Raw genomic sequence first — 12,690 nt, 5'->3', positions numbered from 1 at the left:
AAGAACCACTGTTAAGTAACATTCTTACAACAGCTGTAATAGACTGGTGCTGCGACTGTGGGGATCTGGCAGGTGAGGGAGGACCCCGAGCGTCAGACCCGAGGGACTTCTCGGGGTGGGAAACTGGGAGGTGAACCCCGGCCTGGCCATCCCCAAGCCCTGTGTGGTGCCAGCACGTGGTGGGGACCAAGGCTGCGGTGGGTGATGGGGTCCTGACCACCGGGTACACCAGCTTCGTCCAGCCCTTCCTGGAGTCAGCCGAGCAGTTCTTCATGCAGGGTTACTGCGTGTGTTACTACATCTTCACCGACAGCCCCACGGCTATTCCTTGGGTCCCACTGGGCCCCGGCCGCCGCCTCAGCGTCCTCCACATCCAGAAGTACTCCCGCTGGGATGTCCTTTGCAGGCCTCAACGACATGCTGAGATGACCATCTGTGCACAGGAGCAATTTGTATGGGTCTCCAGCTGTTACTTCTGGTTTCTAGAAGTAGATCCACAGGGGAGAGATCTGGGGTCTTACTGCCGAATCACCCCTCAGGAGGGGAGTCCAGGGCCCCCTCCCACGGCTGCGGGGGGGCTGTCCACCTCCCTCACCCACCTCGATGGCTCCTGGGTTCAGGGGTTTGGAGGAAATTGTCACAGGTTTGGCAGGTGGGAGGTGACATCTAATTCGTTATCTTATATTTGTTTTCATAATGATGAGGGAGGGTGGGCCTTCATCCCTTTCAGTTATCTCCAAACGGTGGGCCCCTCTCCCCGCCCTGTGTGAGCCTGCTGAAGAGACAGGCTTCTCAGGACATTCCCATGTTTGTGGCCTGGCTCTGGGTTCCATGCCCACCCAGGAAGCTCCTCTCAGGCACGCTGGGGGCCCACATCCTGGCCTGTAGGGTGCCTCCTCATTCTGGGTCTGCTCCAGGGGTCCAAGCACGTTGACACTGGCAAGAGCTTGGCACATTTGCTGCCCATGACCAACCAGGCAGATGCCAGGGACAGAAAAGAAGTGGCTTCTGCCTGTGGCCGGGCCAGGCCTTGGCTAGAGCAGGATAATGAACTTTGATTAAAGAATGACCCCTGGATACAGCTGGGTTCCAGGTGGATGGAACCTCAGGACTGGGATCCCACTGTTCTACTGAACACATAGGACAACAAGGAACAGAGAGACGGGGTCCAGCAGGGCAGGGCTGGTCCAATGCTCACCCAGCCATGGTGTTTTATAACCCCTCTTTTTTTGTGTGGCATGTATATGTTGTTCCGACAATTCCTCATGCGGAAGTCCCGTATCTCAAACACAGGATAGAACTGCTCAGGGTGAATCTGGGATGAGGCCTGGACACCGCACCCGCATACACATGCCAGGCCTCCTCCCTCCAGGGCTCCAAGAGGCCCAGTGTGACAGGCACTTAAGGAACCCATCCCCTCTTCACAGCAGGGGAAGCTGAATCTTGTCCAAGGGCACCAAGGAAATTGAAGGCAGGACCCTGGGCAGGCAGGTTGAGGCTTTGGGGTATGTCCTCAGGGACCTGCCTGCCCACCCCCAGATACCCAGGTTAGGAGGGCCAAGATCAACATCTGGGTCTAAACTGAGCTTTATGGAGATATCTGCTGGGTTCCCAGGAAAACTCCAGCCCTTGCTCCAGACAGGCTTTTCCCTAAGGTAGGGAAGGGAAGGTCCGTGCACTGGGCCAAAGACCCTGCCTCTACCTTGCGGAGACCCCTCCACCCTGGCTCTGCGGACTCTCCCCACCTCCCACTGGGGAACCCTGCTGCTCCTGGGCACCCCAGTGCTCTAAGACTCATTCAGCCATGGGGCCCCTCCTTCCTGGGAAATCTGGGGCATCTTCTGGGATCCCAGAGGTAGGTCACGGCAGGGGAGCAATTGTGGAGGGTCTGGGTGTGAGGGGAGCCTGAGGACAGGATGCAGAGGCCAAAGCTCCCAGCCCAGCTCCGCCACTAAGAAGGGGGACCCTAGCCATTCCTCTGGATGTTGCCTAGACCCTTGTGTGAACTCAAACTGGGTGCCCCGCCCCCCCGGGATTACCAGTGGGGAGACAGACCATGGAGAGTTCTTCTGTCTTGGAGGATCAGAATCAACTTCATGGAGGAACCTAGGGATGGATTTCCTTATGTGCCCACTTTTTGGATGGGAAATTGAGGACCAGTGAGGGGAATGGACACAGGTGGGGACTGAGGGTGGCAATGGGCATGTCCCCTCCACCACCAGCCTCACCTGGGTTGGTCCCGCTGGTGGCTAGACAAGGAAGTGCCCATGACCTGCTGACCCTGCAGTAGGACCACATGCCTGTGACCTGCATTTCTCATTAATCCCTGCTCCAGGAAGCTCCATGTGGGCAGGGACAGTGCTGGTTCACTGCTGTACTCCCAAGCTTCCAGAACAGTGCCTGGCATGGAATACACACTTACATTTTTATAATTTTGAATAAATAGATATATGAATCAATTAAGGTGCTGTTCTTTTATAGATGAGAAACCATTTATACATTTGTTCATTTGTTTGTTCATGCATGCACGCACCCGTGCAGCACCCCTGCCCGCTCCCTGCCCTGCACAGGCACCTGGAATACAACAGTGAACCCCAAGCACCATCCCTGCCTTCAGAGCTCACAGTCCAGTCCCACAGGTGGGATAGCATCTCACCCATGAAGTGGGACTGTACTCCATGCCAGGCACTGTTCTGGAAGCCTCCATGGCCCTCCTCATCCTAGAAAGGTATTTAAGTAATATTTGACAAAAGTTTTAAAAAATTTATATATATATATATTATATATAGAGAGAGACAGAGGCAGAGACAAAGAGACAGACAGGTAAGGACTGGAACACCATACACGTACTTCCTGCACCTGCCTCCTCTGCCCCTGTGCTGTGATTGGTTTGGGGTTTGTTCTTTCTGATCCTCCTGCTGCTTCCCTTGAACTTCAGATCTCTGCCTAAGTTCCTAGTTCAGTCCACCTATACTCCCCAATTCGGGAGATGTCCAAACGTCCACGCTGCTCTTTCTCCCATTTCCCTTTCCCACCCGTTTTTGGTTGCTATATTTCTGAGGCTGACCTTAGACTGACCTTGTCCTTTCCTGGGGAAGATAGAATGTGGTCAGGCCAGAAGAGGACTGTGGCCTGTGGGCAGTACTGGGTCTGCCCCATTTTGGTCACCTCTTTACTAACAGGGAGGGACTAGTGTCCAGAAGATACACCAGGAACTTGGCAAAAACAAGCTAAATGAGAAAAACCAATCAATCAGTCCCAGACTACATGCCAGGGACCTTAGCATTTGCAGCTGAAAATGGAAGCACAACCTTCCAGGCAGCACTCCCCACGGGCCTGGGTCAGTCTTCTGCAGACTCAGGAAATAAGCCCTGCCGTAAAGGACCCTGCAGTCCTCGAGGGAAACCCCCAAAGGACCTGGGAGGCTGTGCTCAGGTGCCAGGAAGATGTGGGTTGCAAGTTCGAGGTCCATCATTGTGACTTTAAGCAAACCTGTAATGTCTCTGAGCCTTGTTTTCTCTTCCATGCTGTTTCTCCTTATTTCTACTCTTTTTTTACCATCAAGGAGCTCCTTTTTGTCCCTCAGCATGCTCCCTCTCTCACCAAGTCTGGGCAGATGTCTCTGCCTCCAAGTTCTCCACTCTTGAGCTTGGCCCACCATGGGGAAATGTTAAAGGGTCCCCCCTGGGGCTCCTGGACTCCCTGGGACGAGCAAGCGTCAATACTACCTGGACAGGCCATGAAAGCAAAGTGCGGCCAACTCCTTTTACCGGGGAGGAGACAGAGGCTCCGGAGGTTTGGGGAGCCTTCGCAGTCCCCCGGGCCCAGCGTGCCAGCTAGCAAACCCCAAGGAAAGGAGGAAGGATCCGAAACCGGTAACTGAGGCGTCCAGCTAGTTTTTCCTTCCTGTGGTTGCTTAGACGCTTTTCTAAAAACACTGTAGTTCTTCCCCCAAATCGCCTCTCAAGCCCAGGCCCTCACCCACAGTTCCCGAAACCGGCCAGCTGCCGGCCGACTGCTTTCAAGCCAGGGGCCCAGCCGGTCCCAGGGCCGGCGGGCGGGGCGCGCAGGCGCGCGGGACGGGGGCGGAGCCGCGAGGAGGGCGGGGGCGAAGGCTGGTGGGCGGGGCGGGGCGGGGCGCTCGGCTGTTTCCTGCTTGCTGCCCCCGCCCTGCCCTCGCCGGGCTGCGGATCACGTCAGGGCCAGGCCCGCGCGCTGTGGCCACCACCCGGCGAGTCGCGTTCCTGGTTTCCCGGCTGGCTGCGCCCCTCTGTCCGTTCTCACGCGGGTGTGGCAGCAAAGGGTGAGCCTGCTGTCCGCAGGGACAGTCCCCGCCCCGAGCCCGGAGCCCGCAGTGTTGGGCGGAGGTGGAGGTGCGCGTCTGGGCCCCAGGCTTCCGGGTGCGGACCCCTGTAGCCGAGGAGGGCACTGAGGCCGGCGGACGCTGGAGGAGAGCGACCCAGGGTTACCGAGCCAGTGAGAGCCGAGCGCGCTCCCCGCGGCCCCCCGAGAGCCCATGCTGCCACACGTCCCCCAGCCCTAAGGGAGATTCACGGCCGCCCTCTCTGCGCAGCCCCTGCCCAGGCCTGGGGCATCCCCGCCCGCCGGCCCGGAACCTGACTTACGGGGCCCGCGCTGTGGACCCCGGGAGTCCTTCAGGCCCCGCCCAAGCGCCCCGCCCTATCGCTGCTGGGCGGGGGCCCTTTGCTCTCCACGGCGAGAGGAGGGAGGGAGGGAAGCCTCAGAGGCCAGGCCGGGGACCGCCAGGCCCCGTCCGAGCGCGTCTTCCAAAGCACCCCTGCAGGCTCCGGCTGAGCACTGAGCTACTGCCCTCCCTTCACCTCCGGGGCAGCCAGAGCTGGGCCTCAAGTCCAGCAGGACCCTGGAATACATCTGGGATCCACAGTCGCCTGCTGGAGCTGCCCAGGGGAGGGCAGGGCAGCAAGGATGGGGCCACTATCCTCTGGTAAGGAGCATTCCTTTGCAGGTGTTCCTTGGACCCCGGAGACACAGGCTCAGGGTGTGAGGGCCCTGAGAGGTGAGCTGGTTCAACAGGGCACGCCCAGTCCCTGCAGGTGTCCGGCGCAGACGCTGCACCCAGTGATGCGCTGCAGGAGACTGGCCCTGGCCCTGGCCCTGGGGCTCTGCCTGCTGTTGGGCATCGCCCTCTGCTGTCTGCGGTGAGCAGCCCCACCGTTACCTCCCTTCATCCCAGACTCCTTCCTCTCTGGCATCTCAACCCCCAAACCTTGACCCCTTCAAAAATCTCCAGGTCCCACCCACCTCTCCTGCACACCTGACCCCAACCCCAACCCCAGCAGGACCGCACTAGTTTTGGCTTCTGCATTTGCCTCATGCTGGCTTCCTGGCCTTTGCAGTTGATCTTTCCTCTGCCTTGACTATTCTTCTGGCCACTTGATGAGGAACTCCTGTCTAGGCTACAAAATAACACCCCGTGTATCTTATGCAAAGCTCCCTGGGCTGTGTGTGGGTCCTGGTGTCAAGGACATTCCTGCCCCAGGAATGAATGACTGCATGGGTGAACAATGACTGCACTGTGGAAGACCAGGAGGCTTTGCCCTCCGAGGTCACAGACCCAAGGAGTGATGGGGGACTCCCAGATGCCCCACTGTGGGCCTTCTTCCCTGCCACCGCTGTGCACCAAATGGGTTTTTAGTCTTGGGGCTTGAGTGACATCAGCAGGTGTTTTTCCTTCCCAGGGTCTATGTCGAGAACTGGCTGCCAGTCTCCTATGTCCCCTATTATCTCCCCTGCCCAGAGATCTTGTAAGTATGGGGCCAGGAGTATTGGGGGTCGTATGGGCTGCCCAGAGTTGGGGAGATGGGAGAGTTTTTTTTATAAGGTTATTTTGCAGATTCCTAGATCCTAAGCTCATTATTCGGGTCAGTGTGATAAGGTTTGGGTAATTGATAAGCTACCACAAATGTGGAGGAAAATTCCTGTTTCAGCACTTGGGTGTCCTTGTAGCTCCCGCTTTGTGGATTGACCTTGAGCATGTTGCATAGCTCTGAGCCTCACTTGCTGCAAATGTAAAATGGGATGGTAGAGGCACCCCTCCAGGGCCACCTGGAGCATGAAGTGATGTGATACCTATAAATATCCTGGTGTAGCTCCTGGCATGGAGGACGTGCTCCATAAATAGTGCTTTTTAGGATTTGCCCTTCTTGCTCAATTTTGTGTTCTCTGTGGATTCAAGGAATAAATTAAGGTGACCAGTCTTCCCCACATAATAAATGACTTTTTGACAGTTAAGAGTGAGAAAGTGGGTTGGGCGGTCTCAAGACGGCATCTGGCCCCAGGATCTTTGCATGTTCATGATCACTAAAGGAAAGTTTAAAATCTGGATCATAGGCTACTAATTAACCACGAGGCGTGTCTTACTATCATAGACACAGAACATAGTAAATTAGGAAACTGGGACGCAGAAAAGACAAAAGGAAAAAAGCCCTCCTGATTCCTACTGGTCTGAGTTACACTCTGATTCCAAAGTTCATTGTCAGCTTGGTTGCTGTGCTTTCTAATTAAACATCTATGTACTTACTTGGTTCTGAAAGCAGAAAGAATGCTTGCTATTAAAAATACTTCTGATCATACTGTATTAGTGATTTTTGTCCTGTTTCTGAATTGGTTTTATTTTTTAGCATGTGTTCATACTCTTCACGGTCACTATCATTTTAGTCCACCCAGAGGCTGGGTCATAATTCTTAAGTCCTCCCCCCTTTTCCAGCAACAACTGTGTGGCATTTAGACTGTTTCCAATTTCTCGGTGTTTTAAATTAGTTTGTAATGAGCGGCTTTGGATATAAAGCTTTTCCCATCTTCAAGATCCCTTCGTTTTGTAGGCCCCCTTCCAGAGCCAGAGGATAGGTTCTTGATCCGTTTCCTCAAGTTACTTTCCAGAAGGGCCACGGCGCATACGCACTCAAAATCACACATACGCTGCTCCCTCTCCAGCAGCTGCAGGGAACCTGGGCCAGTGCCGGAGGTGTTAGGCGTTAGGAACCACAGAAGCCAAGCCGCCTTGCTGATTGAGAGAAGGGAAATGCTACCTCTGTGGTGTAAATTCAATTTCTTGGACCCTTACCGAGGCCCTCATTTCCCCCACACCTTCCCATTTATTGAATTTCCTCTTCCGTGACACATGTCCTCTGCCACCTTCTCTCTGGCCCACTTGTGGGTTCTCCATCATCACCCTTGGCCAGAGGTATTTAGTATATATATATATTTTTTTCTTTCCAGTTTGTCTTTTGGTTCTGCTGAGTTATTTTGTAACAGATTGAAGTTGCAAATTTTTGTGTTTTTTTGTAAAGGGTTACATCTTCCCCTCCTTTCATTTGGACTTCTTCTTTTAGTTTTATTACTTTCAGAGGTTTGGGAATAAAAAGTTCCTTTTTTTTTTGGTCAAGGCTCATCTGCGGTTTCTGTTCTGACTTAAGGCCTTTCACTTTTGAATGCAGTAAGCTAGCTCTTTAACGTGGAGTGTGTCTGGGCTTGTGGGGAGAGGGGTGGAGCTAAGTGCCAGGGAAGTGTGGGACGCTGGGCCCGCTGGGGGTGGGAGGGCTCTTCCCGCTTCCCGCTTCTCACTTCTCACTTCTCGCTGTCCTCTCAGAGGCCATCCATTTCTGAGTAGGGACCAGACATGTGCTTGTTTGTATGAAACTAGGGCAGAGGGCCAGTTTGACAGGTAGACTTCAAAAAACTGTTGATTCAAGGGTATGGACTAATCACAGGACAAATATAATAGGATCCCACTTCTGTGAGACCACTAGAATAGTGAAGTTCACCGAGACAGAAGTTCCCAGGTCACCAGGGGCTGGGGGAGGTGGGGAGTGGGGAGTGAGTGTTTAATGGGGACAGAGTTGCAGTTCGTGAAGATGAAAAAGTTCCAGAGATGAGTGGCGGGGAATGTACTTAATGCCCCTGAACTGTACACTTAAAAATGGTCCAAATGGTAAATGTTTGTTACATATATCTTACCACATTTTTTAAAAAGCATACCCTAAAAAAGGTAGGAAAACACCTGGAGGTTTAAGCCAGCCCATTGAATATACCATATTCAAAATTCACAAGTGGTGACAGGCACTGCGTCCTCAGATGGTGTGAGCCATACAGCTGACCTCAGGGCAATTAGGGAGCTGGCTCTGATCCCTCCTTGGGCAGGCCATTCCCTTCTTTGGGCCTTTGACCCTAATCGCCCCCCAACCCATGACTCGATTGTCCCCATTTTAAGGGTGAAGGCATTAAAGCCCCAAGGAGTCAAATGTCTGGCCCATGTCCTTCCCACCAGAGGGTAGCAGAGCCAGAGGCCCTTTGTAACCTGTGACCTCCGACGTCTGACCCTGCAGCCCGCCACCTCCTCCCTCAGTCCCCTTGCTTACTCCAGGCAGGTGGGCTGACCATACAGTCTGTGCGTTTGCTCTGTGCTGGACGTGCGGAGAGCCCTGATTCACATTCCCCATTTAATTCTCAGGGCAGCGCTAAGGCTAAGGGTGGTTAACTTCTTCATTTTACAGATGAGGAAAAGTGGGTATATCACTAAACACACCGAACCAGGCGGAGGGGAGGAGACAGATAGATTGATTGAATAAAAGGAATAGGTTTATGAGGTTGTGGGGGTGACCGAGCCAGTTTGAAATCCATAGAACAGGCCATCCGGAAGAGCAGGCTGGACCTCTTGGGCAGGAGCTGGCACTGCAGTCCGCCTACAGAATTTCTCCAGAGAAGCCTCAGTTCTGATCGTAAGGCCTTTCAACTGATTGTATCAGGCCTACCCAAATTACCCAGGTTAATCTTTGCACAAGGTCAGCTGGTGTAGACATGAATCATATCTACAAAACAGCTTTACGACAACACCTTGATTGGTGTTTGCGTGTGTGGGTACCACAGCTGACCATCACTGTGTGCTCAGGTTGAGTAACTCGCCCGTGGTCTCCAAGCTAGAAAGTGGCAGAACTGGGCTTACTGGGCCTTTTTGCAGCTTCTGAAACCTACCCAGTGTGGGGCTCCTAAGAGTGACATGTTTGAAAGAGCATCAGCTTTGGAGACAGATGGCACTGGGTTCAAATGACCACCCTGTCACGCAGGGACCCAGGACAGATGGCTCTGTGGGAGCCTAGCCCCTGCAGGTGGGCAGAGCAGTGAGCAAGTTTCGAGGTGTCTGCCTGGAACCTGAGGGGGTGCCTGCCCCCAGCCCTGGCACTAAAGGCCGCTCTCTCCTCTGTCACCAGCAACATGAAGCTGCAGTACAAGGGGGAGAAGCCCTTCCAGCCAGTGGCACGGTAAGCAGACTGCCATTTCCCCCTTTGTGGCTCTGGGGGTCGGGGGCGGCCTCCCCTCACCACTGGCCCTTCTTGGTTGCAGGCCACAGTACCCTCAGCCCAAGCTGCTGGAACAGAGGTGGGTGTTGATTAGAGCCTAGGCTCAGAATGGAGAGACCTGGCGTGGAGGGGACAGAGCTCTGGCTTGCAAGTTGGGGTGCTGGTGGTGTCAGGTGGCCTTGGGGTCCAGACAGTCTGGGACCTGGGCTCCAGTCCAGCTCTGTCATTAGTTGTGTGACCTTGGGCAGATTTCCCAACTGCTCTGAACTTTTTCTGTTTAGGTGGGTAGTGATAATGCCTCCCTCACAGGAGGTTGGAGGACTAGGTGAGGTGGTGTTTGCAAAATGCACAGCACTGTGCCTGCTGCCTAGCATGGCCTCCTTCACTGTTAGTGGAGATTGAGAACCTGCATTTATTAGGCACTTAGCAGGGACCTGAAATGCCAGGCTCCCCTACACATTTGATGTGCATTAAGTCCTGGTGCTCCTGACCATGCTGGGAAGTAGCTATTATTATCCCCACTTTCCACATGAGGATAATGAGACCAGAGACAGGGATGAACCTGCCGAGAGTCGCACACTATGAGAGGCAGGGCCAAGGTAAGACTGAGGCTTTCCCAAGGGGAGGGTCTCAGCCCTACGGCCTCCCCTGCCGCCAGGCCCACAGAGCTGCTGACACTCACGCCCTGGCTGGCACCCATTGTGTCCGAGGGAACCTTCAACCCTGAGCTTCTGAGACACATCTACCAGCCCCTGAACCTGACCATCGGGCTCACCATGTTTGCTGTGGGGAGGTGAGTAGTGGGCTGGGCGGGGCAGGGTGGTTCTCTGAGCCACAGAATCTTACCATTGGGGCAGATACAAGAAGTGGACATAGGCCCCTGCTCCACAGGCACCAGGGCAACCCCAGCCAGGTGCTGTGCAGCTGGGAAGGTAGTGGGTAGAGTATGGTGTGGGAGGGGCCTTCCTGGAGGAAGGGGGTCTAACCCTGGCGTGGAAGGGAGGGAAGGCAGCCTTTGTCAGGAAAACCCCTGACTCCTGACCCCTCTCTGCTTCCCCTGAACAGTATAGGAAGTATGAAGTAACAGAAATCCCCCAGACTGCCTCACATAGGTGGGGGGTCCTAGTTGGGTCCCAGGCAGGTCAGAACCCCCTGGCTCTGCCCTTGGGACCCTCTCCTCCACCCCCTGTGCCCGCTTACCCTCTGGATGCCTGTTTCCTCTCTCCTTGCTTACCTGCCCCACCCCCACCTGTCATCCCCACTTCCCGGCCTTTCCTTTAGGAGCCACCACCTGGCAGCTCCCCTCTAGGTCCCTTTCTGGAACTCCTGAGAGAGGGATCCTGCTGGGGTCCCAGTGCTTAAAGTGCTGGCCAGATGGTGAGGGCCCACCTGGGGTCAGGTGACCCCTGTCTAATCAGCTGTGGCCTGGGGTGCGGCCCTGCAGTCTCCCCCAGCTCAGCCCCGCTGGCCCCCTGCCCAGCTCACCATGCCTGGATGCAGCCACTTGCTGCTGCTTGGTTACTTTCCTCTCCGAACCTCAGTCTTTGCCTATAAAACAGGGATTGTGGTGCCTCTTCTAGGAAGTTTATGAGGCTTGAAGGAGATAGGATCCCTTAGGACACAGCCTGGCACCTAGTAAGTGCTCAGGAAAGGCCAGCGCAGTTCATGGACGTAAGAACCACTGTTAAGTATCATTCTTACAGTAGTCTGGCCGCTGCCGGGCCCTGTGCCCTGCGTGATTACAGCATGTGGTGGGGACCCAGGCTGTGGGCCTGTTGGTGCCACGGTGGGTGATGGGGTCCTGACCACCAGGTACACCAGCTTTGTCCAGCCCTTTCTGGAGTCAGCCGAGCAGTTCTTCATGCAGGGTTACTGGGTGTGTTACTACATCTTCACCGACAGCCCCGCGGCTATTCCTCGGGTCCCGCTGGGCCCTGGCCGCCGCCTCAGCGTCCTCCACATCCAGAAGTACTCCCGCTGGGAGGAGATCTCCACACGCCAGATGGAGATCATCAGCCAGCACATTGCCGAAACGGCGCACCGGGAGGTGGACTATGTCTTCAGTGTCAATGTGGACATGGTATTCCAGAACCCGTGGGGCCCTGAGACCCTGGGGGACCTGGTAGCTGCCATTCACCCAGGCTACTACTCTGTACCCCGCCGGCAGTTCCCCTATGAGCGCAGGCCCTCTTCGACTGCCTTTGTAGCAAACAGTGAGGGGGACTTCTATTATGGTGGGGCGGTTTTTGGGGGTCGGGTGGCCAGTGTGTACGAGTTTACCAGGGGCTGCCACATGGCCATCCTGACAGACAAGGCCAACGGCATCATGGCAGCCTGGCAGGAGGAGAGCCACCTGAACCGCCGCTTCATTTCACACAAACCCTCCAAAGTGCTGTCCCCCGAGTACCTCTGGGATGGCAGGAGGCCCCAGCCACCCAGCCTGAAGCTGATCCGCTTTTCTACACTGGACAAGGATACCAGCTGGCTGAGGAGCTGACAGCAAAGCCAGTGCTGCCATGGTCGGGGACCACAGTCCCTGCAGCCTGCTCACCCCAGTGGGGCCCCCAGCATATCCCAGCAGAGCCACCTGGCGTCATGCCTCACTTCTTGCCCACCTCTCAGTCTGTTAGCAGAATCCAGTGAGAAGATGGATGTGGAAAGGCCTCTGTAAACCGTAAAGGGCTGTACCCACATGAGAACACATAGATCACACAGTACCACATGTATGAATGGTCGGGCAGGAGGGAGGCAGGCTAGAGGCTGAAGCAGATGGGCCTGACCTAGCAGATGTGCCTTTGGGGCAGGCTCTGGAGTCAGCCCCACTCAGTGTCTGAAATCCCACTCCTGACACCCCTTTGTTGCCTATTTGCCCTTAAAGTTGCACTTCTAACACCCTTATATGAAAGGCGGCCCAGACCCCTTTTCTCTGGCTGTGATGTGCCCCAGCCACATGGAGCCAGTTCCTTACTCAGGACCCCAGAATGAGCCTTTGCAATGGAGGGGGTCTAGGCTCTGTCTGGTTTCAAGGCCAGCCTGCACCCCACGGTGGACCACACACCCTGGCACCAGCTACCTCCTTTGTAAGAGGGTTTGGGGCAGCTGTTAATAAAGGTGTGTGCTAGACTCTAACCAGGGATTTTTCCCCTGTACATCCGAGTGTCTGTGCTGCCATCCACTGGGGATCCAGGTAGCCTGGATTTCAAATACAGTCCCCAAATCTGTGAGGAAGGATACAGTTTTCCAGAAAACCTGGGCCATAGCTGGCTGCTGTGACAGGACTTCATTCTGATCTGGGAAACAGTCGAGGTGGAACTCTGCTGCGGGACATGCCACACTGCGGACAGCAGATGGA

The 12,690-nt window shown here is 55.1% G+C and overlaps 1 protein-coding gene and 1 long non-coding RNA gene across 12 annotated transcripts; one reads left to right on the top strand and one right to left on the bottom strand.

Moving 5' to 3' along the window:
- On the bottom strand, window positions 1-4,032 carry LOC118926510 (uncharacterized). 2 transcript variants are annotated; one of them, XR_005030495.2, is made up of 3 exons: window positions 3,729-4,032; window positions 2,229-2,400; window positions 1-482 (listed from the first exon to the last, which is right to left on the bottom strand). It is a non-coding gene; the product is annotated as an uncharacterized LOC118926510 (long non-coding RNA). The 2 variants fall into 2 exon arrangements; XR_005030494.2 differs by having other exon boundaries at window positions 1-433.
- Window positions 4,033-4,152: 120 nt separating this feature from the next.
- Window positions 4,153-12,472, top strand: GBGT1 (globoside alpha-1,3-N-acetylgalactosaminyltransferase 1 (FORS blood group)). Of its 10 annotated transcripts, none has more exons than XM_036913433.2 (7): window positions 4,153-4,303; window positions 4,853-4,966; window positions 5,721-5,786; window positions 9,249-9,299; window positions 9,382-9,417; window positions 9,997-10,131; window positions 11,151-12,472. In XM_036913433.2, the coding sequence occupies exons 4-7, from the start codon at window positions 9,253-9,255 to the stop codon at window positions 11,833-11,835; spliced, it is 903 nt and encodes a 300-aa protein (XP_036769328.2). In that variant the 5' UTR covers window positions 4,153-4,303; window positions 4,853-4,966; window positions 5,721-5,786; window positions 9,249-9,252; the 3' UTR covers window positions 11,836-12,472. The 10 variants fall into 10 exon arrangements, with proteins under 10 accessions (XP_036769328.2, XP_057355166.1, XP_057355163.1 ...); XM_057499180.1 differs by having other exon boundaries at window positions 4,154-4,303; window positions 4,574-4,966; XM_057499185.1 differs by having other exon boundaries at window positions 4,161-4,314; window positions 4,859-4,966.
- The last annotated feature ends 218 nt before the right edge of the window (window positions 12,473-12,690 follow it).

The sequence above is a fragment of the Manis pentadactyla genome, chromosome 3, assembly GCF_030020395.1.
Source record: "Manis pentadactyla isolate mManPen7 chromosome 3, mManPen7.hap1, whole genome shotgun sequence".
NCBI lineage: Eukaryota > Metazoa > Chordata > Mammalia > Pholidota > Manidae > Manis > Manis pentadactyla.
The sequence above is the reverse complement of the archived record's forward strand: the minus strand, read 5'-3'. Positions and strand labels throughout refer to the sequence as shown.